Source organism: Hesperophylax consimilis, chromosome 4 (assembly GCF_061612785.1).
Source record: "Hesperophylax consimilis isolate HC1 chromosome 4, BYU_Hcon_1.0, whole genome shotgun sequence".
NCBI lineage: Eukaryota > Metazoa > Arthropoda > Insecta > Trichoptera > Limnephilidae > Hesperophylax > Hesperophylax consimilis.
The window spans coordinates 1,960,959-1,988,021 of NC_142839.1; the positions used below are offsets into that span (position 1 = coordinate 1,960,959).

Consider the following 27,063-nt stretch of genomic DNA (forward strand, 5'->3'; position numbering starts at 1 on the left):
GGGAAACATGAATCTGCATCACTTAAACAACTTGAAAGTTCAGAGCCAGGTTCACGCTTCGGCGCATTTGTAAAAACAACATACAGCTGATTTATTTTCATTTTTTTTCTAAAATTTTCAACTTTGGGATCAATTTCCTTAAAAACGAAAGCTCCAATCAAAAAAGTTAAATGACGAATCCACTTGACATGTACCTAATTTAAATTCCCGAGTTTTCTACTTGTACCATTAATTTCCGAACACCATGTAATTATACATATTTTACAGGCACAGGAAAATATTTTCTAATTTTAGTCTTTTTGCTCATTTTCTCTGAATTCTGATTTTCTCATTACGTACCCGGAGAAAAAAGAGTATTGCTACTTTATTAAATATATATTCAAATTATTGGTAATTCACCTATAAAGCCAGAATTGCAGGCCCTTAATGAATGAATTAATAGTTACCAATAAACTTTTAGTAAAATACTAATATTTTATCACGATGTCGGAACACGTGTTCATAAAAATCCTAATATTTTCGTATTTCGTCATCACATATTATCAAGGCAAATGTATGAAGGTGTATGAACACCTGTTCCAATATATTAGAAATTTACAAAAAGTTTTTCAGGAAACGGCCTGCAATTCCGTTCTTAATCGGATTACCAATAATTTAACGATATTAATTTTAACCCGGATAATTCTATTGTAAGTCAGCTATGGAACCTGTTCACCCGTTCGGCCGTATACATGTAAAATAATAATAAATATGTATAGAAGTGTCGGCTTGATACCAAGTTCAACTTTCTTTGTATATAAGTGTCGGATTGATACTAAGTTACACTCTCTGTGTATAAAAGTGTCGGCTTGATACCAAGTTCAACATTCTTTGTATATAAGTGTCGGATTGATACCAAGTTCCACTCTCTTTGTATAAAAGTGTCGGATTGATACCAAGTTCAACTTTCTTTGTATATAAGTGTCGGATTGATACCAAGTTCCACTCTCAGTGTATAGAAGTGTCGGCTTGATACCAAGTTCAACATTCTTTGGATATAAGTGTCGGCTTGATACCAAGTTCAACTTTCTTTGTATATAAGTGTCGGATTGATACCAAGTTCCACTCTCAGTGTATAGAAGTGTCGGCTTGATACCAAGTTCAACTTTCTTTGGATATAAGTGTCGGCTTGATACCAAGTTCAACTTTCTTTGTATATAAGTGTCGGATTGATACCAAGTTCCACTCTCAGTGTATAGAAGTGTCGGCTTGATACCAAGTTCTACTTTCTTTTACCGATCATCAATCATTAATCAGAATCGTTTCTGCATTTTTTTAATAAATTATCCAGAAAAAATGATAAACGCGACCATCGCTATTGACTCTAGACGACCTTAGAGTTATTGACTTAGTATTTCATACGAAACACCTTTAATATTTACAGAAATGAATGTTTCTATTGTACGAACCTGTACAGATAAATTACGGCGACCGCACGGTCGAGCCGGTGCCGGTAATCCGTGGACGCTAAGCCCCCATGAGAAATCGCCGTCCCGTCCGCGGGAAGAAATATTGTTTAAAAAGGCAAAAAGGTCGGACCGCGTATTCAAGAAAGACCGGGTATGTATTTGAGTTTTTAAACGTCAATTATCTCTCTTTATCCAACCGCTTATTAAAGATGAAATGCTCTAATGATTGAGGTGCGCTCATGATTAAGCGTTCGGTAGCGCGGACTGACGTGTTCCACAATGAGATGACGGCGAGATACGAGATAGTCATGACCCAGGAACGAGCTGCCAGAACAAAGAGGCCATTATAAAATAGAAGACCCAACAATGCAGATTGACGGAAGAACAAAGTGGAGGAATATCGTCAAGTAGACCGGCCACGACTGATAGACAAAAAAGTTTTGACCGACGAGATAAATTATTTTGAAAATAAATAAAATATCATCCCATTATTTATTTATAAAACTTCAATTCAACTTATTTTTTACGTCGGCTTGCTGCGAAAAATTAATACCTATTATTTTAGATAATTTTTTTTTTCGAATTACTTATTTTATTTAAATCGGAAAAAAAATATTTAGGTACCCGACATAACACACATGTACACAATAAACAGTTATACAAATAAAATTAAATTGTAGTATGTAGCAAAAAATTTAAAAAAAACAAAGCATGCTCATGGATATATTATACTAATTATTATCATAATACTATGGTAATAATAAAACGTTAAATTAAAGTTTACTATATTTTCTTTCAAGATAAAACATAAACAATGTATGTATAAAATAAAGAAACGAGAAAAAAATGAAAACATAAAATTTGACATTGTCAGTGGAAGTTTTAACCAGAGATTGAAATAAGATAGGTATCTACTTATGTTTTTCTAATGCGTAAGTTTTATAAAACACAAATATTGTGCCATTGGTACAATCAAATACAAAACTTATATAATACTATTTTAAAAATGAATATTGACTAAAAAAATTAAATCTATTTCGGTGGATTGTATCTCAATACTTTGTTTAAATTCCATCCAAAGAATCAGTTCCGATATAATAGCAAATTCCATGACATGTTATGCAACCAAAATATTTGCAGTTTTGTCACAACAATTTATTAATGCATCTTTGAAGATGCGGTTATACAAATTTCAATACAATAATCACCGAAAATATAGTAATGGATGACCTAGAATCCAAAAAATGTACCTACATCTTGCCTTTTCACGTTTTAACAACGTCCAATGGCAATAGTGACGATTCTTTTTAGCTTTATATTACATCTTTCAAATATTGCAAACGTATTGTGAAATTATAAAGAGAATAACAAGTTAAATGCGCGAAGGTACAATGTACACAAACGTTCCATTGATTCGTCTTGAGGTCGTGCTAACTTTTGTATTTAAGGTGTGAAACTTCAGCATCGTCAATTCACGAGAGTTCGAAAGGTTAATCTTAGTTTTTTTCATATACGATTATGAAGCATTATTCTTTCATTGCCATTATGGCAGACAATCAAATCTGTTTATCTTTAGTACTAAATGTTTGCACACAAAACTTATTTGTTCATCCTTGGCTAGTAGTAAATGGTTCTTTCCATTCTTATAATAACATTAATGTAAGTAAATTCAGGGAGTTTCTTTGTGTTTGATCTGTGACTCACAATTTGAGACTGAGGCAGGTTTCACAATTGTTGGTGTTCTTAGGTGTCGTCAATTTGTATACCAAAGTTCGTATAATTGAGTACTTTAGGTACTTTGTTAAAGAAGTATCGAAGTTTCATTGAATTTAAAACTAACTAAAATACACGAAACTTAACCTTTTTGCTGAAGAAAATCTAAAACAAACACGTCACTTACGATGTAGGTATCCTATAAGTAATCGCGAGTATCAAACCATAAACATTATGAACATCAGAAAAGAGTCATTACCCGAACGGAGAAAACTTATTGATAAAAATATTGCTATTTTAGTAAGAACCTCTTCAAATTTATCGTTATCCGATTAAGAATGGGATTGTGGGCCCTTAATGAATGAATAAGTTTTTTGACTTTTAATAAAATACTAATGAATTATCACGATGTTGGAACACGTGTTTATAAAAATCCTAACATTTTATCACATTTCGTTATTTTATGTTTTTAAGAAAAAGGCGGGTGGATTAAAACGTGTTCAGATATTATTAATTTTTTTATAATAGTTTATCACGAAGCGGCCTTCAGTTCCGTTTTTAACCGGATTATCAATAATTTAAAGAGATTTTTAATAAATCAGCAATATTCGTTTTTCTCCGTACACCACTGCTGAATCTATGCTTTCTAACACGCTTTGTCTATGCTTTCTGATGGAATGAACCTACCCACAAATAATGTATTATTGTTAACCACTGTTGAAAGCTTATATCATTACCTATCTGGATCTGTCACAATCCGTCTTCGTTAAAGTCTCAGCGAAGACTTAATTAATTAATAATTGCGACGATTTTGTATCTTGTCAGCCAACTACGCCGAATGTTGCCAACAACTACACCGAATATTAAATAATAACAACACGCACTCATACGGGATACCCCGGCATAATGTGTGCTACTCAGAATGCTTCTCCTCGACAGGAAAACATCCCATAAGGATTATACAGATTACTCAACCAATTTGAATATTTCTCATCCCTATTGTTATCAGTCCTATTCAAGTACAAATCAAGTATTGTCTATTCAGGAATGATTTCCCCCCACGGAGGTTCTGCCACCTACCTAATTCCCGTCTACTTCCTTCATACTTCTTACCACAGCCCGAGGTAGTAAATAACTCGTAAACTATTTCCTCATCTACACATCCTCTCTCCGGAAGTTTTCAGTTTATGAATATTAACTGCATCGTGGTTTAACATGGATTATAATATGTAAATTCCTACAATCTATGAGTATTACACAAATATATTTCCTATACGAGTTGAGTCACCAAATAATTTCAAATTACAAGAAATCTGGACTGTGCATTCATTAATGAGTTATAGAGCCCATAATAATCTTACTGACGTTATTGGGTCCCTACCGAGTTAAATAACGAATGTAATTGTGATTGCCGTAGATTTGGTTAACAGCATGTTGGATTGTTTTAACAAACTTTATGTAACTGTAGGTACTTTGAAATTATACAATACCGAAATAATTTCATATTAGTGATGATGAAAGTTTAAAATATATTTACGTGGAAATTTTTGATAAAGGCATCCTTAAATTGCTTTCATTATTCATCTGTCACTTTTTAAATAAAATATGTAGGTATTACAGTGATTGATTTCTGCGGTATTATTTAGCCAACGTTTAGGACAGCATTAGGTGTCTATCATCAGGGCAGATGTCTAAAAACGTTTCGTTTTCTCCACCGATGATGGACGCTGTAATGCTGTCCGAAACGTTGGCTAAAGAAGGAGGTAGCGCAACACGGCATAATACCCAGGGCCGGTTCTGAGTCAAGCCCCGTCTGACGCTATGTTAGGTGTTAGGTATTATCAGCGTCCTGTCGCCATGTCGGCGCCCGGAGCGGACTGCTCCAATTGCATCAGCACAGGGTCAACCCTTAGAATACCCCAAAAATAAATCACTATAATAATTTCGGCCGTGAAAATTTCAAATCAAATCCAATATGTTGCTATATTTTATCGGTATCTAACGTTTGTCAATTTAACAAATTAATCCACATTAAAACCTAAATTTACGATACATGGGTACTGTTTAATTACTTTGAAGTTTTGACTGTTTGATTTGTTTTTGGAAAGGGTATGCTAACCTAACCTAACCGAACCAAATTGCAGAACATTATTTCTTTATTTTAATTTATTCCGTAAACATATCATTAAATAACATTTTTTCTAGTATTTTTTCACCAGTAAAGGCTTGAATTAAAAAAAAAGATGCTGTAATACCTACTTTGTAAAGGATATTTAGTAATTTTTCATGCGTTTTTGCCTCCAAGTTGGAATAACATCACTCGTTTTTTGGGTTAGTTATGGAGCTATCTATTCGGTGTACAATATTCAGAAGAATAACCCCTCAGATTATAGTCCTTCAGAAGCTGTGTAGCGCCCACACTCCGTGGACCAAATCGGCGGTGGTCAAAGTAATATGCTCTCAAGCTGCATTATTCGTTGTCTATTAAATTACAAGTCACTGTCACGAATTGAACTAGTTTTCTCGGTAAGGAAGCATCTTGATTGTTTATACCAATCTACCAATTTATTTTACAATTTCAACTTTAAGGATTCAAAAAGTTGTTTATTGATAGATGACATCCGAATTTGATCGCCGTACCTTTATGATATTCTTCGCTTTATCTACATAATGCCCAGTATTTAAACGAGTCAAAATAAAGCCAGAATCTAAACGACGTAAGTGAAACAGCCGCTGCCCTGGTGTATTGGACAAACCTTTGAATCTGCCCTAGCAAATCTCTAAAATAGAGAGGAATTTAACGACATAAATGAAGTCGTGTACAAACACAGACATAGGAATTAATAGACGAGAAGATAATGGCGAGGGGTAAAATCAACTGTTGAAGAACGAAGGGAGTGAAGCTGACTGTGATTCGTCAATAAATCAATCTGACAGTAAATAGGCATCTCGCATTATAATATCACCATTTACTTCTTAAAAGTAAAATCTGCTTTTGAATGAATAGACATTTTTACATGGGAGCGCAAATTACTCGCCACGTTATGAACAAATTTGCGAAGTCCAAATTCGGCAAAAAAATTCGGTTCTATTTTCAGAGTCGAATATTTCGTTTAAGTATTTAGTTCAAGTTTTCATAGTACAAGTCAACATTTTGCCGTGTTATTTCGTAAAATGAACCGATGATGCCTCGACCATAGTTCGCACAAGAATGATGACGTCACGTTTTCAAATTTCACTTGAGGCCATACGCGAGCACAGCCGGCTCCAATGGAACCGGTATGGGGAGTGGGGATAATACGCTTTTAATCACTTAGGGCAGGTCTACTAATATTCATATGTCTATGTGTACAAACAATATTCGGCGCGCTTCCGGAGTAATGGATGGATCTACGGTTGACTTTGCCCCAGCAGGCCTAGAAAATCGATCTTTCGGTGGGGTTTATTTAAATTATTTCTGACAAATATTTTACTAAAATTTGAAATGTTTCCAGAGGGATCTCTCGTGAAGTTACTAATTCATCGTCTAGAAAACTAAAATCTGGTTCTTACTGCTAATTTTATAGTTGAAAAACGCCGGAATATTAGCCTTTCTTCAAAAAAATTACAGGTATTTTATATTTTCAGTTTGTGATTACAGCCAACATTAGAAGAAGTAATCAGTTTCTGTATTAAATTCTTACACGGAGTAAAAATCAGTGTTGCTAATTTATTAAGAATCTCTTGATGAGAAACGAGGTAAAGGCACGTACGTGTGCCTTGATAACGTATCATGACGAAATGTAAAAATTTTCTGATTTTTATAAACACGTGTTCCGACATCATGATAATATAGTCGTAATTTCCTAAAAGTTTATCAGTAAACCTGTTACTTCATGCATTAGGCGTGCAATCCCGTTTTTAACCAATGTTACCAATAATTTGAAGAGATTCATAATAAATTATCAATCGTCATTTTTATCGGTACTACCAATATATTCTAAAAATGCAGTTAAAACACTTATTTATATATTGTGATAGCGTAAATTTTTGTATTGAGTTTTATGCCAATGCATTTTTTTGATTAAAATTATTGTGGTGTTAATAATAGTAATTCATAGCGTGTGGCTTCCACGTTGCACAAGCACTGTAAAAGTTAGCTCTCTTTCAGAATTAGCGCGGGTTTAGCCGGGAGCAACGATTTAACGACGCTTTAAATTAGCGATGATTGTGTCGTAAGTTGTTTGCTAACACCGATGGCGACCCGCGCTATTCACCTTACTCCCAGCAGCTTCAGTCTAACAACCAACCAATCAACCAACTTCTCACTAACTACAAGCAATATGATTATATTACGGTGTAAAACGCTATAATAAAGTTATTAAATATACAAGGTGTCCATAAACTAACGAATACCAGCGGGAAACTGGTGAATCTACATCATATTTTTAGTACTTTTTGGAACGGAGAAAAATGAGTTTTTCTAATTAATTAATAACATATTCAAATAATTGGTAATCCGGTTAGAAACGGAATTGCAGGCCGTTTCCTAATAAACTTTCAGTAAATTCTAAATATGTCGGAACACGTGTTCATTCACCTGCATTTGGCTTGATAATATACAATGCAGAAATACGATAATATTTTTTACGAACACATTCGTATTTGACTGAAAGTTTATTAATTCATTCGTTAAGGGTCTGCAATCCGTTTTTAATAAATTCGTATTTGACTGAAAGTTTATTAGGAAACTTATCAATTCATTCTTAAAGGGTCCGCAATCCGTTTTTAACCGGATTACGAATAATTTGATGAGATTCTTAATAAATTAGTAATATTCGATAAAGGTAATTTTTCTCCGTGTGGTAATACTTTTTTTGATTTGAGCTTTGCGATTTGAGTTTTTGTATAAATCGATTCCGAAGCGTATGTGTAAGTTTTCCCTCTATTTCTACGGAATTATTTTGTAATCGTTTTGGGTCAACAGTCAATAAAACGCGTGTAATTAATAATAAGAATATCACAAAGTATATATTATATGTATTAAATATTTCATATTATATATATCAAAGTATATATATCACAAAGTTTACATACTTTTGTAAATGTACAATTTTTTTTCAATATATTGGTAATATGATGAAATTCCCCTAAACTTCCCTTTAGATCGAGGGAAACATTTACATTATTTTGAAAAAGACCGAGATGGAATTTATAGAAAACGGAATTTTTTCTCCCTTTTTTTAATCTCCGATTGATCCCTCAACCGCCACTAAATTGTGTAAATTATTTAATTTAAATAGATATTTGTAAATTCAATGGTCTACGCCAAGGGTGGCCAACCCACAGCCCGCGGGCCGCGTGCGGCCTGCTGGGTGACTACTTGTCGCCCGCGGAGCATAATATGCACACATTTTTTTCATTTAGTGTACATAAAACCAACAAAATACCATTGCAACGTGCGTAGTTCGTATCATATCTCATATATGGAAGTATCTCAGTACATTGATTCAACTATCGTGACAATTTCTTCTATCGTATATTCGTTTTTAAAACTATTACTAGGCGTGTCGACGGCATTCGAAAACATTTTGAAGATAATTTGAAAAGTCGAGCTTCCAAGTTAATATTTCATGCTCTAGCGAAGTCTATAGGAGAAGTTCAATCAGGTTGGTTTTGAAGAGTTTTACAAAACATATTTGGACAAGGAGAAATATCCAGCATTTTACAAACATGCTCTATCGATGATTTCACTATTTGTAAACACTTATCGAGCGTATTAACCCTTCAAGTGTTTGAGGGTCATATATGACCGGGCGTCCATATTAATCCTTAACTACTTATAATACTATAAGTATTATAGTATTATAAGTAGTATCATGCGAAAACACTTTTTTTTTACGTTAGGAAGATAAATAATAATTCTTTCCAGTTTGCCTCAATTTTTTATACTGGAATCCATTAATAAAATTCAAAAAATATCCAAAATGAGCAATTAATATTTTGCGCCGCTATCGTAGCAATCTGAAAATTAAAAAAATATTTCTTATTTTTCTATTATATGAACGAGATAAAAGTGAAATTACATTATTCTTACAAATTCCGGAAATAAAAAGAATGTGTTTTCGAAATATCGTGTTCTCTCGTTTTTTCTATGATTAGAGTAAATAATAAGTGAAAATGTGGTTAGTTGACATTTTCCTTGTTTGATATTAAATTTTTATTATTTAGAAAAAGTAATGTTTATTTTAAATGTATACACCGGAAAGATAATTTTATATAATTTCTTAAACACAGAAAACGTTGCAAACTGAACAAATGTGATGAATGTATTAAAAGGTTAAATATCAAATGAGAACACGAATCACTGATGAGCATTTGGAAAAGTGTTTACGTGTAGCAACAACATCAATCGTTATCAACACTGATGCACTTAGTTCTGACAAACAAAATCAGAAGTCTCACTAAAATTTATTATATTTTGTTTATTTATTATTATTATTATTTTATGTATTGCCTACCTCTAATCTAATAAATATGTTTGATAATACTTTTTGTTATATCGTCTTAAAAAAACTTCTTGCTTTCTTTGAATAATATTTTTTTTCTACGGCCCGGTAGGAAATCTCATTTCTAAAATCTGGCCCGGCTGCTGAAAAGTTTGGCCACCCATGGTCTACGCGAAGATTTTAAGTTAATTAATTTAACAGAATTCAATACTTTTATAGTGATTATTTTTTATTAAACCCTCAAATTGTAATTGTAATGTTCTTCTTTGTGTGCGAGTAGGTGATCGTCTTCAGATGTAAATGATTGATCTCAATATACTTGTTTATTTAGCGTAACGTTACAAGAGTGAGATGTCTACACCACTATGAGCGACTGAACTGTTCTGCAGTTAGAAACCTTGTGGCCGCTGCTGAATGATGATGACCGAGTGGCCGCCCGCCTAACTTTCGGATGCACTCGGTATTATTCGGCTACCTCCGTGAAATGAACTAGCACCATCTTTCGGAATCCGCCAACTCTACAGTAATATTTAAAAATTGAAGACAATATTAACCACCAGCAAACGAAAAATTGGAAATATAAAAAGATTCGACCACATCCGTTAATTGAACACAAGACCTCTTGAAATCATACAAAAATATATGTTAGTAGCTGTTAGTCGAACTATGATACAGTTAAAATGGAGAAAATTGATATGGTCGATTTAGCTCAATGGTCAGAGCTATGCTCCTGCAAGGCAGAGGTCCCGGATTCAATTACCAGATGCGACCGAATCTTTTTATTTATTTTCTTTTACACGTTAAGAGTAGTTAATTTTACTTCAATGATTAAATTTCATTAGAATTTTTTTTTTAAATCGTTTGCAACTTTGTCATCAATCATCATCATCTGTTGCTAAAAATATAATTACATATTTCTTGTCGCGATGAAAATACGATAACAAACGATTTCTCTCTTTAAAAATGTAATCTAAAAACCTATAAATAGATACCTATATGTAGGTATATTCTGCAGTACAATAGCACTCGATTGCCATAAACCAACGAAGAAAAATTTCTAGCACACCTTATAATAACCATAAATAACAAATTACGATGCAGCCCGTCAAGAAAGCTCGACACAATGTCAACTAAATATAATTTCAACATTTTCGTGCAGCAAACGGTTGCATAATTTACTCAGTAGTAAATTACCTATTTACCAACAAGCCGTTCGACATTTGAATTATCCTGAGTACATTTACTTTATTGACCAACAACAAAAAGTATGGTTTTTCATGATATTTCTTAAACAGCTAAATGAATTGTACACATGCATACATAAATGATTTTTTTATACCCTATGTGTTATTTAAAACTACCTATTTGAACACTGAAAATGCAGAGTAAATTGATTTGAAGAAAGATAAATGCTACTTTTTGAACGAAAATTTGAAAAAATATTTGACCTATTTATTTTTGAAACTTTAATAAATTCTAAAAAGCTTTTTTTTACATAAGCTTCACATAGGAGGCTCTGAGGAAAAAACTTTCTCTTAGTCATCCCTGTCTTCTTAGAGGATGCTGTGTGTAGGGTTTTTAAGGGAAGGAAGGAGAAAAAGATAGGAGTGGGTAGGAATCTGTCTGTCAGTGTGTCCAGGAGTAAGTGGATGTTTGAATTAATCCCTCCCACCGCGGTGCAACGCGATTATTCGAGAGAGCCCTGCTGAAGAGGCGAAAAGATATCCCTCAACCAATCTCGTAGGTGGTCAGACGCATCTGCCGCCAAGATCTATACAATTCTCACCCCATGAATCCGAGCACTCTTGCTAAGTCACCAAACGTAGCGAATCATTTGGGGTGACTTATGGCAGACCTATGGGTGTTGGTTATCCAATTAATGGTTCCCGGGGCAGCGGTACCCATATATGCCTCCAAATTGGAGCTCGGTGATACATGATAGAAACTACGTATCAATTTGCAAATATTTGCGTACAGTTATAATGTATACACATTACAAAGTTGTTTTTTTTTAAATATCAGAAAGAGTAAAGTAACACACCTTTTCTTTGAGCAAACCCTCGTGTTAAAAAAGTGGAGAAACGTAATTAATTACTATATTAACAATGTTATTATTTTAAACAAAGAAAAATAAAATACAATTTACAGACAATTGTTGTAAAAAAATAATAGAAAAAAGGAGAATAGGAAAAAAGAAGAAAGCAGAAAAAAGGATATCTAATATTATTTTAGAGAATTAGATATGATATTATTTTAAAAGTGTAATAATTAAAGAAATACTGCTGAATTATATTTTAATTGTGTTTTTGAATATCAACAATTTTTTTTTGTAAACTTAGATCTATAGGTAATTCGTTAAACCATTTCCTTTCCACTATATTTATAAAATTTTTGGGCTGTAAAATGCCATTGGGCCACAGAACCTTTTGGTAACAGTCGAGTAGATCGAGTTTGACACTCACAACGTGTATCAACCTAATTAGTGGAAGCGTTTTTGTAATAAATCTACGGATTTATCACGAAATCGGCAGGTGAGCTATCGAATATATATTAACATTGTAAGAAAATGACCGGTTAGCTGCGTATATCCCCTCCTTGGGATCGTGGGTACAATTATTATCTTAGCTTAACCTCCATAATAGCACAAGCAATATTTTCAGCGTATAATAATTAAAACAATAGGAATTCAAATAACATTGTCGAGTCATTTACCCAGAAATATTTGTCCCTCTTTAAAAAATTATTTATTTTTAATCAATGTAATTTCGTGCATTAATTAAAAATACTTATTTCTATTCTGTGTCCGTTACTCCTATTCAACGAAAACTAGATGAAACTCGAATCTGCTTTGAATTTAAGTGTCTGTTGCTTGAACAAATTCCGACAAGCGATAATGTACCATTTAAAAGACAATAATTTTAATTGTCTTTTTCAAAATTGGAAATAACAATATTCTGTGATTTTTCAAGTGTTTGCGTCAGTACCTAATAGCATTCTAAAATGTGAAGTTTATTCTAAAATACAGATTTTTTTTATTTTCAGTTCATAATATTAACATTAATTTATTCCCCCGTTCATATAGTTGGGGGTGAAATGGTCAGCATTATTGCCTTTCAAGCAGTTGATCAAGGTTCGATTTTCGGCCATGAAATTTTTATTTTTTTTTACATATATTAATTTTATGAATACTTTTTTTGCTATTTTATGTCACGTGATTTTAAAGGATCTGCGCTAATATTAGAATGTCTGTATTAGCAATAAAAGAACTCGACAAAATAATAACATTAACTGTTATCTTGTCATACTCCTTAAATCTAGGTAAGTTTTATATAAGTAAAATTCAATCAGAAGCCTCATTCAAAATCGGGCTGCCTCACACGGTGGGACTTTAATTAAAAAGCCCCCTTCACAATCGATCTCCAACGGTTTTCTTTGGCGAAAAATTAAAATTGCATTAAAAAAGCGTTCGATCCGCCGGAGCAAGTGACACCGCATCTTGAGTGGCCCATTGTGCATCCGTCACAATTCCCGACACACGGCCCGGTGCGCGGTGGTAGACATTATTTTACGAATACAAAAGCGGCGTTATTTGTGGATGTAAATGACATTTATTTATCTAAAGCAGGCACAGGGGCGTCAAATGGGATTGGAGGGTTTGAAGAACTGTCTGCGTTTAGGGAAACAATCATGTTTGTATAGTGAACGAAACCAAAACACATAATTCATAGATATTTCTAAATTAAACTCTTTTTTATGGAAGATAAACATTCACGGGTCACGAATAACGTGACAATATTTGAATGCCTCCTAGTTCTATCATTATAAGCGGAAAGTTGTGCTTTCAATGATGGAGACCTAGCTGGTAGAGGATTGATCCCGCGACACCCTGGTAGGAACGACGCATTTATTCACTCGGCTACTATCTATGTAGGTAGGCTTGTATCTATTGAATATGTGCAAATTCTCCATGCTTTTACTAGTAGATTGTTTGAGTATCTACATATTACCTATATCAATTACAAATGAATAGGGAAGGTGAAGATGAAAGTTGACAAAAACATTTTAACCATTTTGAGCAAAGCTTCGATCTTAGGTAGTAAAAAAATTTCAAAACACTCGAGTATATAATTTAATGATCACATCACTAAACTTTAATCCATACTGGGTACCATTTTCAACTAATAATTCGCCGTTTGGTTCAAAATTACCTCAAAGACGGGTGTGGTACAAATATGACTTATTAAGCTCTATCTAATTATGTACAAACAGATATCAACAGAAATCATACTAACCGGGCAGGTTACTTTAGAAAAACATTTTTATTAGAATGTTTAAGCTTGGAGAAGATACGTTTATCACGCAGAGGACACTACATCCTAGTTGCCATCTTGCCCTCCTTTACTTACACTTTAATTACTCCAAGAAAACTCACAGATATCAAATATTGCTAATTTATTAAAAATCTGGTCAAATTATTCGTATTCCTGTTAAAAACGGGACTAGAGGACTTTATCGAATGAATTGAAAGATTTCATCAAAAAACTATCAGTAAAACACGAATGCGTTGTGAAAATGTCGGAACACGTGTTCATAAAAACTCTAATATTATCACATTTCGTTTATATATTTATCATGAAAAGCGCAGCTGCACGAACGCGTGTTCCGATATATTCTGAATGGATTAATGCCATCATGTTTTTAAAATGACTTTAATAAAAATCAGCCATACTCATTTTTCACCATATAATATTACATGTTTAATTAAAATTAGAGCCCTAAGCGGAATTGATGTTAATTTGAAATATTTTTATTTTTACATGACATTTTTTGATAAAATAACTGAAAAGCGTAAAAATTCTACATTTATATTATTTTAATTATTTACAGTAATACAATTTTTCTTAATAACTCAATAGATAACACAAAGAATATTATAAAAATGAAATGCTATCATATCACAGATACAAATAAATTATAATTCTGTTATCAATTTATTAATTTTTATATTCTTCTCTTACGTATATATTTTTGCCAAAATAATTTCTTCACAGAAAAAAAAATAATAATGACATGTTCTTTTTAATGGCACTTCTTCTCCCTATATTATGAAACCAATTTCAAATTCAGTTGTCGATTTCATAGGCCAGGTTGTGCATTAATTAAAAATGCACAACCTAACCTGAAAACTGTCGTTTTTGTCACTGCCAGATTGCTATAGGTAAATTTAAAAAAAACAACCATTTATTAGTTAGATATATTCTGGTACTTATTTCGTTTACCACGCGGTCTGATTTCGTGATGCGCTTCCCCGTTACCAGTGAATATGAATGACATTTATTTATCTAAATAGAATGTGATCCACTGCAGCCGAAGACGTAATAACTAGGGGTATGCAGTGTGGGGCGGTATACTCATTTTGTTTATACACCAGATTGACAAAGCCCTTTTCCCTGTGTTAGTCGCGTCAAGTTTTGATAGGCAAGTAGACGCTTGAGTGGCGGGAGGTTAGATACGAGGTTCTTCTTACTTCCCCCTCTGGAATTATCCGGGGGAAATTAAAAGAAAATATTTTAACAACCTTTTAGACGTGTGAAGCTGGAGTTGCAGGATTGCTATCATTCAATATGCATTGGTTTGATAATAAACCAAGTATTATATAACTGTAAACGTTTTTTTCTTGTACAATTGTGGTTGTGCTTCTGTCTGTGAGTGATTGTAACTCTCGTTCATCTGCGTCATATTAGATAAAGGTTTTTATTGTATATTATGCAGGTTAGTGTCTGTTATGACATAATAACAATAGTAACAATGTATCAAATTTACAAGTAGGGAGGCGAGTTTAGGCACCGCCGCCCCGGGAACCATTTATCAAATAACCAACAGCTCTGCCATAGGTCACCCCAAGTTCTTTATTACGTATTTATTGTTATTAAGTTTAATTTGTAGAACTCCATTTTATTTTTTTATTTTTTATATATACAATAATATTATTATTGGGTTTATAAAAACAGTTTATTTTTAAACAAGTTCTGCTGTGTAATTATTATTACGCGTGACAGCTGTTTCGCCCTCTGAAGGCATTATCAAACTGTGGGTAGCCCACTTACAGACGATAAATTTATATTATTTCTAGGTAGGTATTTTAATTTCATTTACTGATTTCTTAATTGATTTCTAAGTAAAATATCAAAAATTATTAATGGTTATTACCCCAGCAAAGTTTCCCCAATTAGTGTAATGTTTAAATTTGACTGAATGTCTTTATGTTAGTTATTCCCAAACGATGACTCATAGGGTTATTTTAATAGCATAATTAAGTACTTCATAGTGCACTCATATTTGCATTAGGTTTGCATATAAGATCTTTTAAAAATAATAATAAAATACAATCTCAATTTGCCAAACATCTCCTATATGAAAATCACTCACTTAATGATAATAATAAACCAACTCCCTTACACATACAAAATAAAGGCCGTAAACTGAATCTTTTAGAGCAGTTAGAAATTAACAAAAACTCTAATAATCCAAAAGCTATTCTAATTAATGAACAAACAAATATAATTCGTTCACCCCTACTAGATATCTTCAAACCTAATGCAAATATGAGTGCACTATGAAGTACTTAATTATGCTATTAAAATAACCCTATGAGTCATCGTTTGGGAATAACTAACATAAAGACATTCAGTCAAATTTAAACATTACACTAATTGGGGAAACTTTGCTGGGGTAATAACCATTAATAATTTTTGATATTTTACTTAGAAATCAATTAAGAAATCAGTAAATGAAATTAAAATACCTACCTAGAAATAATATAAATTTATCGTCTGTAAGTGGGCTACCCACAGTTTGATAATGCCTTCAGAGGGCGAAACAGCTGTCACGCGTAATAATAATTACACAGCAGAACTTGTTTAAAAATAAACTGTTTTTATAAACCCAATAATAATATTATTGTATATATAAAAAATAAAAAAATAAAATGGAGTTCTACAAATTAAACTTATAACAATAAATAAATTGAAGGTTGCTGATATAGCTACCCAAGTGATTTTTTACAGACGATTAAAATTAAAACATCGGAAAATAGTGCAAAACCTTTGGTTTAACCAAGAGTGTTTGAAGTTAAACGTGATCCCCAAGTACGTGCATATTTCTACCAAAAGCAAATCCTCGGCAGCCATAAAAACTGTGCATCGAGCGCAGAGGATATGGTTGAAGGAGGAGACTAAGGAATGTTGTCGGAAAAGGGACACAATACTTCACTACATCAAGGTATTGCATTCGGAATTAACTTTTAAACTGCATCCATGGGAATTTGATACCCTGGATTACGATACTCGTGAACACATAGGCGGAATTATATCTGATAAATTCAAAACTCAGGAAAATAAACTTAAAAAACTTGTCGAATCTAAAAATAAAAATGTAAAAGTCAATGAATATCAAAGTAATACAAACACGGAGTTTTATATAAAAACTATTAACCTATCAGGTGAAACTTTTGAAGAAGATGAAATAAATTTACTAGATAAAGGCTTCAAATATAAAATAAATTCAGATATCACTAAAAAACAAATTGAATGTTTGGCAATCGACACAGAAATTTCTCTGTCTAAAATAAAAAATAACGGCTTACCTAAACAAATAACAGCGGATATATTGAGAAAAACTTTGAAATCAACCAGTAAAAATAAAAATAAATTCAATATAAAAGAAACGGAAATTTTAAATGATATTAAAGCCAAAATTAAAAATAGCGACCTCACAATTACTAAAGCGGATAAGGGAAATTCCGTCGTTATATTAAACAAAATTGATTACTTAAATAAAGTAGAAGCATTCCTAAAACCAGAAGACTTTGAAATCTTAAAAAAGGACCCAACGGACAAAATTTCAGTAAACGTGCGCAACCTAATAAATAATTGCCAATCAATATTCCCAAATAAATTCGCTAGAAGAAGTGCAATGGTGATGAATCCAAGGGCTCCTGCATTATACGGACAACCTAAAATTCACAAGGATAATATCCCCATACGTCCCGTGGTTTCTTTTATAAACGCCCCAACGACAATACTCGCCAAAAAACTTAACTTTCTTTTCAAACAACATACTAAATTCTACCCAAAACATAGCGTTAAAAATTCTCTCGAACTTGTAAATAAAATAAAAAACATTAATCTACCGCACAATTGCCAGTTCATATCTTTAGACGTGGTCAGTCTCTTTAGCAATATCCCTATTCAAGAATGCCTTAAAATCATTGAAGATATTTTAGACGAATCTAATATAAACCCAGTTACTAAAAAAGACTTATTCGATCTATTTAAAATTTGTGTTGAAACTAACTACTTTGAGTTTAATGATAAATTCTATCAACAAAACGACGGATTACCAATGGGATCGCCCCTCAGTCCACTTCTTGCAGAAATATTCATGGATTACATTGAAAAACAAATTTTAAATTCAATCTTTAGCAAACACATAATATACTATGTTCGTTATGTTGACGACATTTTGGTCTGTTGGAAAGGTACCAACAGACAATTAGATCTTTTTGTCACATTTGCTAACTCCATCAACCGTAAAATCTGCTTTACGGTTGAAAGAGAGTGTAATAATAAAATTAATTTTTTAGACCTAACTATCGGTAGAGAAAATAATAAACATACGTTTGAAATTTTCCGTAAGCCTACGTTTACAGATACGACCATTAATTATAAATCTTTACACCCATGGTCACATAAATTATCTACCTACCACTCAATGGTACATAGGCTTACTAATATCCCACTTGACAAGAAAGCATACGAGAAGGAAAAAAATACAATCCTAACTATTGCTAAAAATAATGGCTTCAAGGGTAGAGACATTGAAAAAATAATTAATAATAACAAACACAAAAATAACCTTAAATTAATTTACCCAACGACTAATAATAAGACGAATAATAAATTCGGGTGTTTAGAATTCATCGGACAGACATCTAATAAAATTGCCAAAGTCCTCAAAAAGTGTGGTTTAGATATTGCCTTCCGCACAAATAACAACTTAGGATCATCTCTTAAAAACTCAAAAAGTAAGGTACTCAAATTACAAAATAGTGGCATTTATAAACTCCAGTGTGACGAATGCAACGCTGTTTATGTTGGACAAACGGGCCGGTCCTTTAACACTAGGTTTAAAGAACATATAAGATCTTTTAAAAATAATAATAAAATACAATCTCAATTTGCCAAACATCTCCTAGATGAAAATCACTCACTTAATGATAATAATAAACCAACTCCGTTACACATACAAAATAAAGGCCGTAAACTGAATCTTTTAGAGCAGTTAGAAATTAACAAAAACTCTAATAATCCAAAAGCTATTCTAATTAATGAACAAACAAATATAATTCGTTCAAACCTAATGCAAATATGAGTGCACTATGAAGTACTTAATTATGCTATTAAAATAACCCTATGAGTCATCGTTTGGGAATAACTAACATAAAGACATTCAGTCAAATTTAAACATTACACTAATTGGGGAAACTTTGCTGGGGTAATAACCATTAATAATTTTTGATATTTTACTTAGAAATCAATTAAGAAATCAGTAAATGAAATTAAAATACCTACCTAGAAATAATATAAATTTATCGTCTGTAAGTGGGCTACCCACAGTTTGATAATGCCTTCAGAGGGCGAAACAGCTGTCACGCGTAATAATAATTACACAGCAGAACTTGTTTAAAAATAAAAAATTCTTTATTACGGTTAGGGAAGGTAAGGATGGATACATACGTCCGTCACTCTTGGACATATTGACCCCCAGATAAGTAGCCACCTCTTATAACTTTTTCCTTCACACAACTTCTTCTCCTTCCTTTCCCTAAAAAGACCCTCCACACAGCATCCTCAAAGATGTCGCATGCCTTGAGAGATTTTTTTTCTCGAGACTTCCTGTGTGGAGCAAGTATAAAAAAGGTTATAGGATAAAGGTTAGATTATGTAAATTTATTGAAGCAATTAAGAAGAAAAAAAATCAAAGATATAGGTAGTATCATTGTATCATTTTTCGTTTTTGATATTCTACGTAGATTAGTCATAACTCAGCGACAGTCGGTTCTAAAACATGTAATTTCTCAAAATGTTCATCCATAATTCCATGCGTCTTTTTGACTTTTGAAATATTGGCATACAGAGCTGCGGGCCAAAAAGGGCCCATTTCTCTTCCATAATGAATTTGTAGTAATGTTTGTTAGAAAAATATGTAATTTAGGTCTGTTTAAAATTATTTGCATGGTTGCAATATTGGGAGATTAATCTTTACACGTAGGATTTGATTAGGTTTCTTATGTTTGATACGTACTTTTTCATTTTACTTGGTTAGTCAATATAAAGATGGATTCCATACGTCATGATTTCACACTTTTCTTAAAATATCACCACCGAGTAAGTTGACATTAATAGCAATGATTGAATATTCTCCTTCCTTAGGAATGGCAGCCTCGCAGATGTCCCAGAGCATGTCCTCGTACTACGGGCCCGCCTACGGTTCCATCAGTGCCGCCTCCATGGCTGCCGCCGCAGCAGCCGCCCAGCAGAACGCCATGTCCGCCGCCCTAACGGCACCCGCCCAGGTATTTACACCTTATTAAACACCCTAATGTTATGTTTTTAGTTTATTGCAATATATTTTTCAATAACTTCTGACGGTTATATCATCAATGTAACATTTAGAAAAAGATAATACTGATAAATCTAAACAAAACCTGAAACGTAATAATACACAAAAAAACTGAACCCAAGGTCAATTCCTCTAACCACTCGGCCATTTTGACATGATTTTTATCCATCTCATATTTCAATATCTGAATTAACAATATCATCCTCAAAAATGTGTTTTTAATACTATATTTTTTGTATAATTACAAAGTTTCACAGGAGTTTATTTTTAACCTAGATAGTGTCTCGGATATACATATCGAATTTTGTTTAAATGGGTCAACTATTGTCCTTTTTAAATAAAAGTCAATAGTTGACCCATTTAAACTTTTTTGTATGATTACAAAGTTCCACAGGAGTTTATTTTTAACCTAGATAGTGTCTCCGATATACATATCGAATTTTGTTTAAATGTGTCAACTATTGTCCTTTTTAAATAAAAGTCAATAGTTGACCCATTTAAACTTTTTTGTATGATTACAAAGTTCCACAGGAGTTTATTTTTAACCTAGATAGTGTCTCGGATATACATATCGAATTTTGTTTAAATGGGTCAACTATTGTCCTTTTTAAATAAAAGTCAATAGTTGACCCATTTAAACTTTTTTGTATGATTACAAAGTTCCACAGGAGTTTATTTTTAACCTAGATAGTGTCTCGGATATACATATCGAATTTTGTTTAAATGGGTCAACTATTGTCCTTTTTAAATAAAAGTCAATAGTTGACCCATTTAAACTTTTTTGTATGATTACAAAGTTCCACAGGAGTTTATTTTTAACCTAGATAGTGTCTCCAATATACATATCGAATTTTGTTTAAATGGGTCAACTTTTGTCCTTTTTAAATAAAAGTCAATAGTTGACCCATTTAAACTTTTTTGTATGATTACAAAGTTCCACAGGAGTTTATTTTTAACCTAGATAGTGTCTCGGATATACATATCGAATTTTGTTTAAATGGGTCAACTATTGTCCTTTTTAAATAAAAGTCAATAGTTGACCCATTTAATCTTTTTTGTATGATTACAAAGTTCCACAGGAGTTAATTTTTTACCTAGATACCTAGTGTCTCGGATATACACATCGAATTTTGTTTAAATGGGTCAACTATTGATTGTCTTTTTTACAAATCTAGAAAGAATATTTTATTTTATTTCAATAAAAATTTTTAAGGTTGTACCTACCAACGTAATATTTAATCATTGATTAAGAAGAAAAGACTAATAAATATAAACGAAACATGAAATAAAACAAGACAATTTTTTTTTTAAAGTGACAGTTGCAACTGGGAATCGAACCTAGCATCTTTGTCGTACCGGGAGAACGCCTCTAACCACTAGGCCATTGTGACAAATGACCTGGGTTATAATCCCAGTTTTTCCGTTACCTTTATATTTATGAGTACCGATTATATTTTTCTTCAGTGATTAAATTTTATATCATTACTTTTAAAACACTTGTATTTTTTTGTATCTTCCCGTGTTGATTGGTTAATCGAAAAAAGGCCCATCACTACAACTAATGGTCCTGCCACGTGTAGATCCGTAGTAATTTCGCATTTTGTTACATGCGGTACGCCTCCATCACCTGTAAGAAAATCGAGTTTTAAAATTTTAAACCCTTAACCAAAAAATGTTAACGATCTTAAAATAAGAAATCTTATACCGTTAATGGATAATTAATATGTCGTAGGTACAATAAATTTTATTAAAAAATATATTTACAAAGTTTCAGCGAGCCGTATCGCATTCAAACTACCGTAGAATTTACTTGCTTCAAATCACACCCTCATAAAACTTCGCAAAATCGCGTTAATTTTTAATAAACCCCCCTTAGAAGTGAGCAAATCTTTTCAGCGGGCAGATCTGTTGCCCGGAAACGTGCTCATTATGTGAAATATTGACAGAGCCAACGGCCCTCACGCCACGTGTAGCTCTCTCATGCGTGTAATATTGGCTCCATTTGCATGCATGGACTGAAAACAATGGCTATTACGCCTGCCTTTCTCAACGCACAATGAATTTTACATGAAAATACAGCCAGCAAACAAATGCACATGTGACAAAGACAGAATGGTAAAATATATAAAGTGGATGTGTTGCGTAGCTTTTGGACACCGATATTAAATTAACATTTTTAATTTTTTTTTTTTTTGGTAAACTCATGTTTAAGACAAGATTTTTTATGCATAGCACAAAGGGTAACAATTATCAACGGGACTTCTACGTCAACGGGACGTCCCGTTGGCGTCATGTATCTTTTATCAGGAGATTTTTCAATGTGGATGAGTGTTTCAGGCTAATAATTATTGCTTGAAAAATAATTGTTAACATTTTTGAGTTAGTATCACACAGTTTTAAGTTAAGCGATACTGAGGTAAATGTTGCAAAAAGCCCACGTATTTTAATAACCCGTTGATTGCATTTTAATTGGGAAGACACCTCATTCGATTTGAAACTACTTCATTTTATCCGTCGAATATTGATATATATGTCGATTAAATATACTAACAACCTTTACTGTTAAGTACACACTAATTGAACGGGGTAGGTAGATACCTCAAAGCCTTTAAGAAACGCTAGTTATAGAGTAAAAAACTAACTAAGTAAGTCTACCTAAGGATTATTAAAAAAAAACGCCTAAAAAAACACATCTTCGGATCTACCGGATCTGCCCTGATGATGGACACTGCAACGCTGTCCGAAACGTCGGCTAAAGAAGGAGTTAGCGCAACACGGCATAACACCCCAAAAACAAACAACAAACAAAAAAAACGCCTTTCGTTCGGGTCATGGGCGGATCAAACGGTCACCATTTCAGTAAATGCTGACTAGGCCCCTGTCTGCTGGGCTCCTGTGGGTCCCCCTTGCGCGTCTAAAAGTATGAGGTATGGAAATAATTTTCACCCCCAAAAGTCAAGGAACACGCCAAGATATTGATATAACGATAGTTCGAAATAAAATCATTCCAAATCTCTTTCTCTTGACCCGATGATGGCAACATTTTGGACTTTTCAAGCAGTGTCAAAAGTTATCTGGAATTCATCATTACCAATAGCTTAGATGACGGCCTTCCCGAATTCGATATTCTTTGCTTCTTTTTAAACTCTGCCTTATTGGTATACCAAGCTCGGAGGGAGCGAGAAGCTCGCCGGTTGACGATGTCTCAACAAAGGACAAGTGATATGGCCTTTATCATCATCTGAATCGAGGAGGCCAGTAAATTGGACTTGTCCACGCTAACAGGAATAAAATTAGAAACTATGCCGACAAATTTTAATTGCGAGAAAAATAGATGTTAGTTATGTTGCAATGATGCCCCTATCCATATTAAAATTAAAAGTCAAAGTATGGGACGCACTGCCACGTGTAGTGCTTAAATTATTGTTCGCATACAAATCACATTCAAACAGATTTTTTTACCCGCCACCCCAAGGATTCTTTTGCTGACTGTCTTATGAGTCTTAGATCTTCTCCTGCTTTTCTTCGAAATGTTTTTCAGGTAAAATTGATATATTACATTATTTCATATAGTTTGATAACGCTTTCAGAAGGCCAAACACCTGTCACGCGTAAAAATAATTGAATGCTAAAATTATTTAATATATAAAAGAAATACTTCAAATTAAAATGGAATTCTACAAATTGAACTTTAAAAATAATAATTAGATATCTGCATATATATTCCTATGAAAGACAAATCCGTTTAAATAATTGCGTTAACTATTTCGAAGATAAATTGCGTCCTCCACAGTTCTACAATTTGTTGAAGGACATTGTTCTTCCGTTTTGCCACGCGCGTCTTTTAGCTCCTAAGTACCTAGTGAGATTATTATACAAATTAATGGTAATTACATTTGTGCGGTTTTGTCTTATTTGTTCCGCATTCAGTGCTACTGACATGTTTCTCCGAACAGCTGTCTGAGATAAGCGTGTTATTTGGCTTGGATTTTATGAAATTATTTTTATTATTGAGTTACGTTCTAACTTACATAGGTACAAGAGCAAAAGTTTATATTATACACCGGTTTAATATATGTAATAAACTACTCTCATCACAGGATTATAATTATCATCACAATAAGAAATAACCCTTCCTATAAATCACAATAAATTATTTATTAATTACAACTATTTATTATTATCGTCTGGACGCACGAAAATTGCAGTAGCAGAACATACGAGTAAGCTCATCAGCTGATATTCTGGAACGTATTACGTTTCATTTTCCCGATAAATTCACCAGAGCTAGGCAGCACAGGATTTTTATATTTCCAAGAGGCAGGACTAACCAATGACCATGTCTTTGGGGGAATGACTACACTCTTAAACCACCTTTCTTCTGAGGTAAACATTTTTTAGTACTTCGGTGATTGCGAAAATATATATTTTTGACCAACGAAGTAATAAACTGGTGTAATAAACTTAATGATTCTAACTGTAAATTTTGTGAAATTTAATTGGATTCACTGCCTTTCACAATTAACAAATAATTAAATAACACAATATATATATCTTCTTACATATCCACAAAGCATAGACAAACTAAAATTAAAATTTTCCAACCGAAACAGACAACAAATAAAATCAAAAATTTCATTATTCATTTCGCTGAGACGTATTTTACCTTGATGAGAATTGAACCCTTCGAGGCAAATTCAAAGAGAATCGTCACATCAAAGACCCTTTTAGGCTGTATCATTTGATCTATGTATGCGCACTGCCTGCGGAGGTTGTGTGCTATAAAACCCATCGACTTTAACAGCTTTTCTGATGTGACTCCATCAATAGTCCTATAATAATACCAATGTTCCCTTGAATGCGCATTCTCCATTTTGGGAGCTTTTCATATAACAATCGGAAGTGTCCAGCTACAAATGGGATTGTGTAATAACACCTTTGAGCTTGTAACAATACTCTTTCAGGCACCTTTTTATATCAATTTATTACTGCTCAATGAAAGCGTAATGTTGAAGAAAAGTTTTTTTACGCAAGCACTTTGTACGCCTTCAGCTATATTAATATGAGCCCTTCACGATGTGTGTTTTCACTATTGAAGTAGTACTATTATTAAATAGAGCTTTATTATCCTCATTTACCGTAAGGGTAAGGAAATGGTGATAAAATATAGCAATAGGTATGGTTAAAACTGTAAGACCTTGAATTGATAAATCGGTGAACGAGTGTCATTTCGAAGTTTGAAGAGGTTCGTGACTGTGATTTTATATTCATGAATAATATGAAAACCAGCCATGATTATGCAAGAATATCATAACTTTTGAAAGTTCACTGAGAAAGGCTTACAAAAGAACCCACAACTTTTCGTTGACCTCAGTGGTTTCTCATTCAATGAAATTGTATTAATATAATCAATCTTTTCAAAATTGTTAATAATACATAATCAAAAGCACTGATTGGTTGAACTAATCGTTAATTTAGTTCCCACGTTTATTAAAAAAAATGGTACTATCGTATAGCAGATTTTCAACGACATGGTCTCCAAGTTAAATTATACCGATTAATTTAATAGAATCGAAATACATTCTGTAATATATACCTATGTAGCAATCAGCAAACAACTACTAGAAAAAACATTTTTAATCGAATATCTACAAGTAGTCCATCTTCTTCATCATATAGTGAAGGGAAGTTGGTGAAGATCGAAGTGTGGTACTGAGGTTATTCACTTAATATTTGTTGTTGTTTTTTACATTTTTCAAATCACAGTTAACTTGCTAACATATTAATCATGCAAACAGGTATATCTTATTTTGCTTTACGAATTCAAAAGAGCATTTAATGTTTAAGTTTAGCATACAACATGAAGCTTTTAAGTTGCATCGCTACTTAGATAAGCCCCGCCTGTCCGATATATAAACTAGTATTAATTTAATGTTTGATGTAACTAACGAAGTGTGAGAAATGTTAAGGTGTTGAAAAAGCGCTGCCAACAATGTACAGCTAATGGTGTGAGGATGTGTGAAAGCACAATGGGTCCCGGTACGCCATGAAAGGTACAGAAACCTTATTCAGTTCGCGAATCGCCTCGTCACTGTACGGCTATCTGTTCACTTCACTTCCGTGGACGGTAGACGACTGGGTCGAACTTTTATTAATCAACCTTATCCATTCATTTGTATACTAGATGTATGTTTGGAAATTGAATGGCTACCTCTCGTGATCAACGCAGAGCTTTTTATCTAATATACCTCTTGCATACTGCTCGCCTGGAAGTTCTCTCACTTTTTTTACACGCGTCATTTATTAGGGAGACGTTACAACTGAGCTATCAGCGGTACACCTATACTTGGTTGGTTGGGATCTTCACTGACTCTTCAACGTCTTCTTATTTTGCTTTGTTTGCCTTTCAAGTCAGGGTTGGTCCGACGTATCTTTTCTTACCAAATCAAACATTGAGTTTTCTTTTCAAAATCATCTGTACGGTAACATCTCAATCAACATCGTATTCAATTCTCTTTGTTCAGACGTATTAATGTCAGCAGCCTAATGAAATTAAATCATTCAATATTCAACACCATCATATGGGAACCCATTGACATGGGACGTAGGAATTTTCACAAATAAAAATAAAAATGGCTTATTTGCAATTCGTTACATTGGAAATCGTTAGTATCAATATGATTTTCTAGTTGGTTAATTTACAATTTCATGGCATTATAGCTTAGTAATTA

General features: G+C 33.0%; 1 protein-coding gene across 3 annotated transcripts in view; it reads left to right on the forward strand.

The window, feature by feature from the left end:
• Window positions 1-27,063, forward strand: part of Sox21b (SRY-box transcription factor sox21b) — a 99,968-nt gene that overhangs the window by 51,085 nt on the left and 21,820 nt on the right. For all 3 annotated transcript variants that reach the window (XM_089631117.1, XM_089631118.1, XM_089631119.1), the window contains exon 4: window positions 20,143-20,285. In XM_089631117.1, the coding sequence (XP_089487243.1) occupies window positions 20,143-20,285 (143 nt within the window). The remainder of the gene's footprint in view (window positions 1-20,142; window positions 20,286-27,063) is intronic.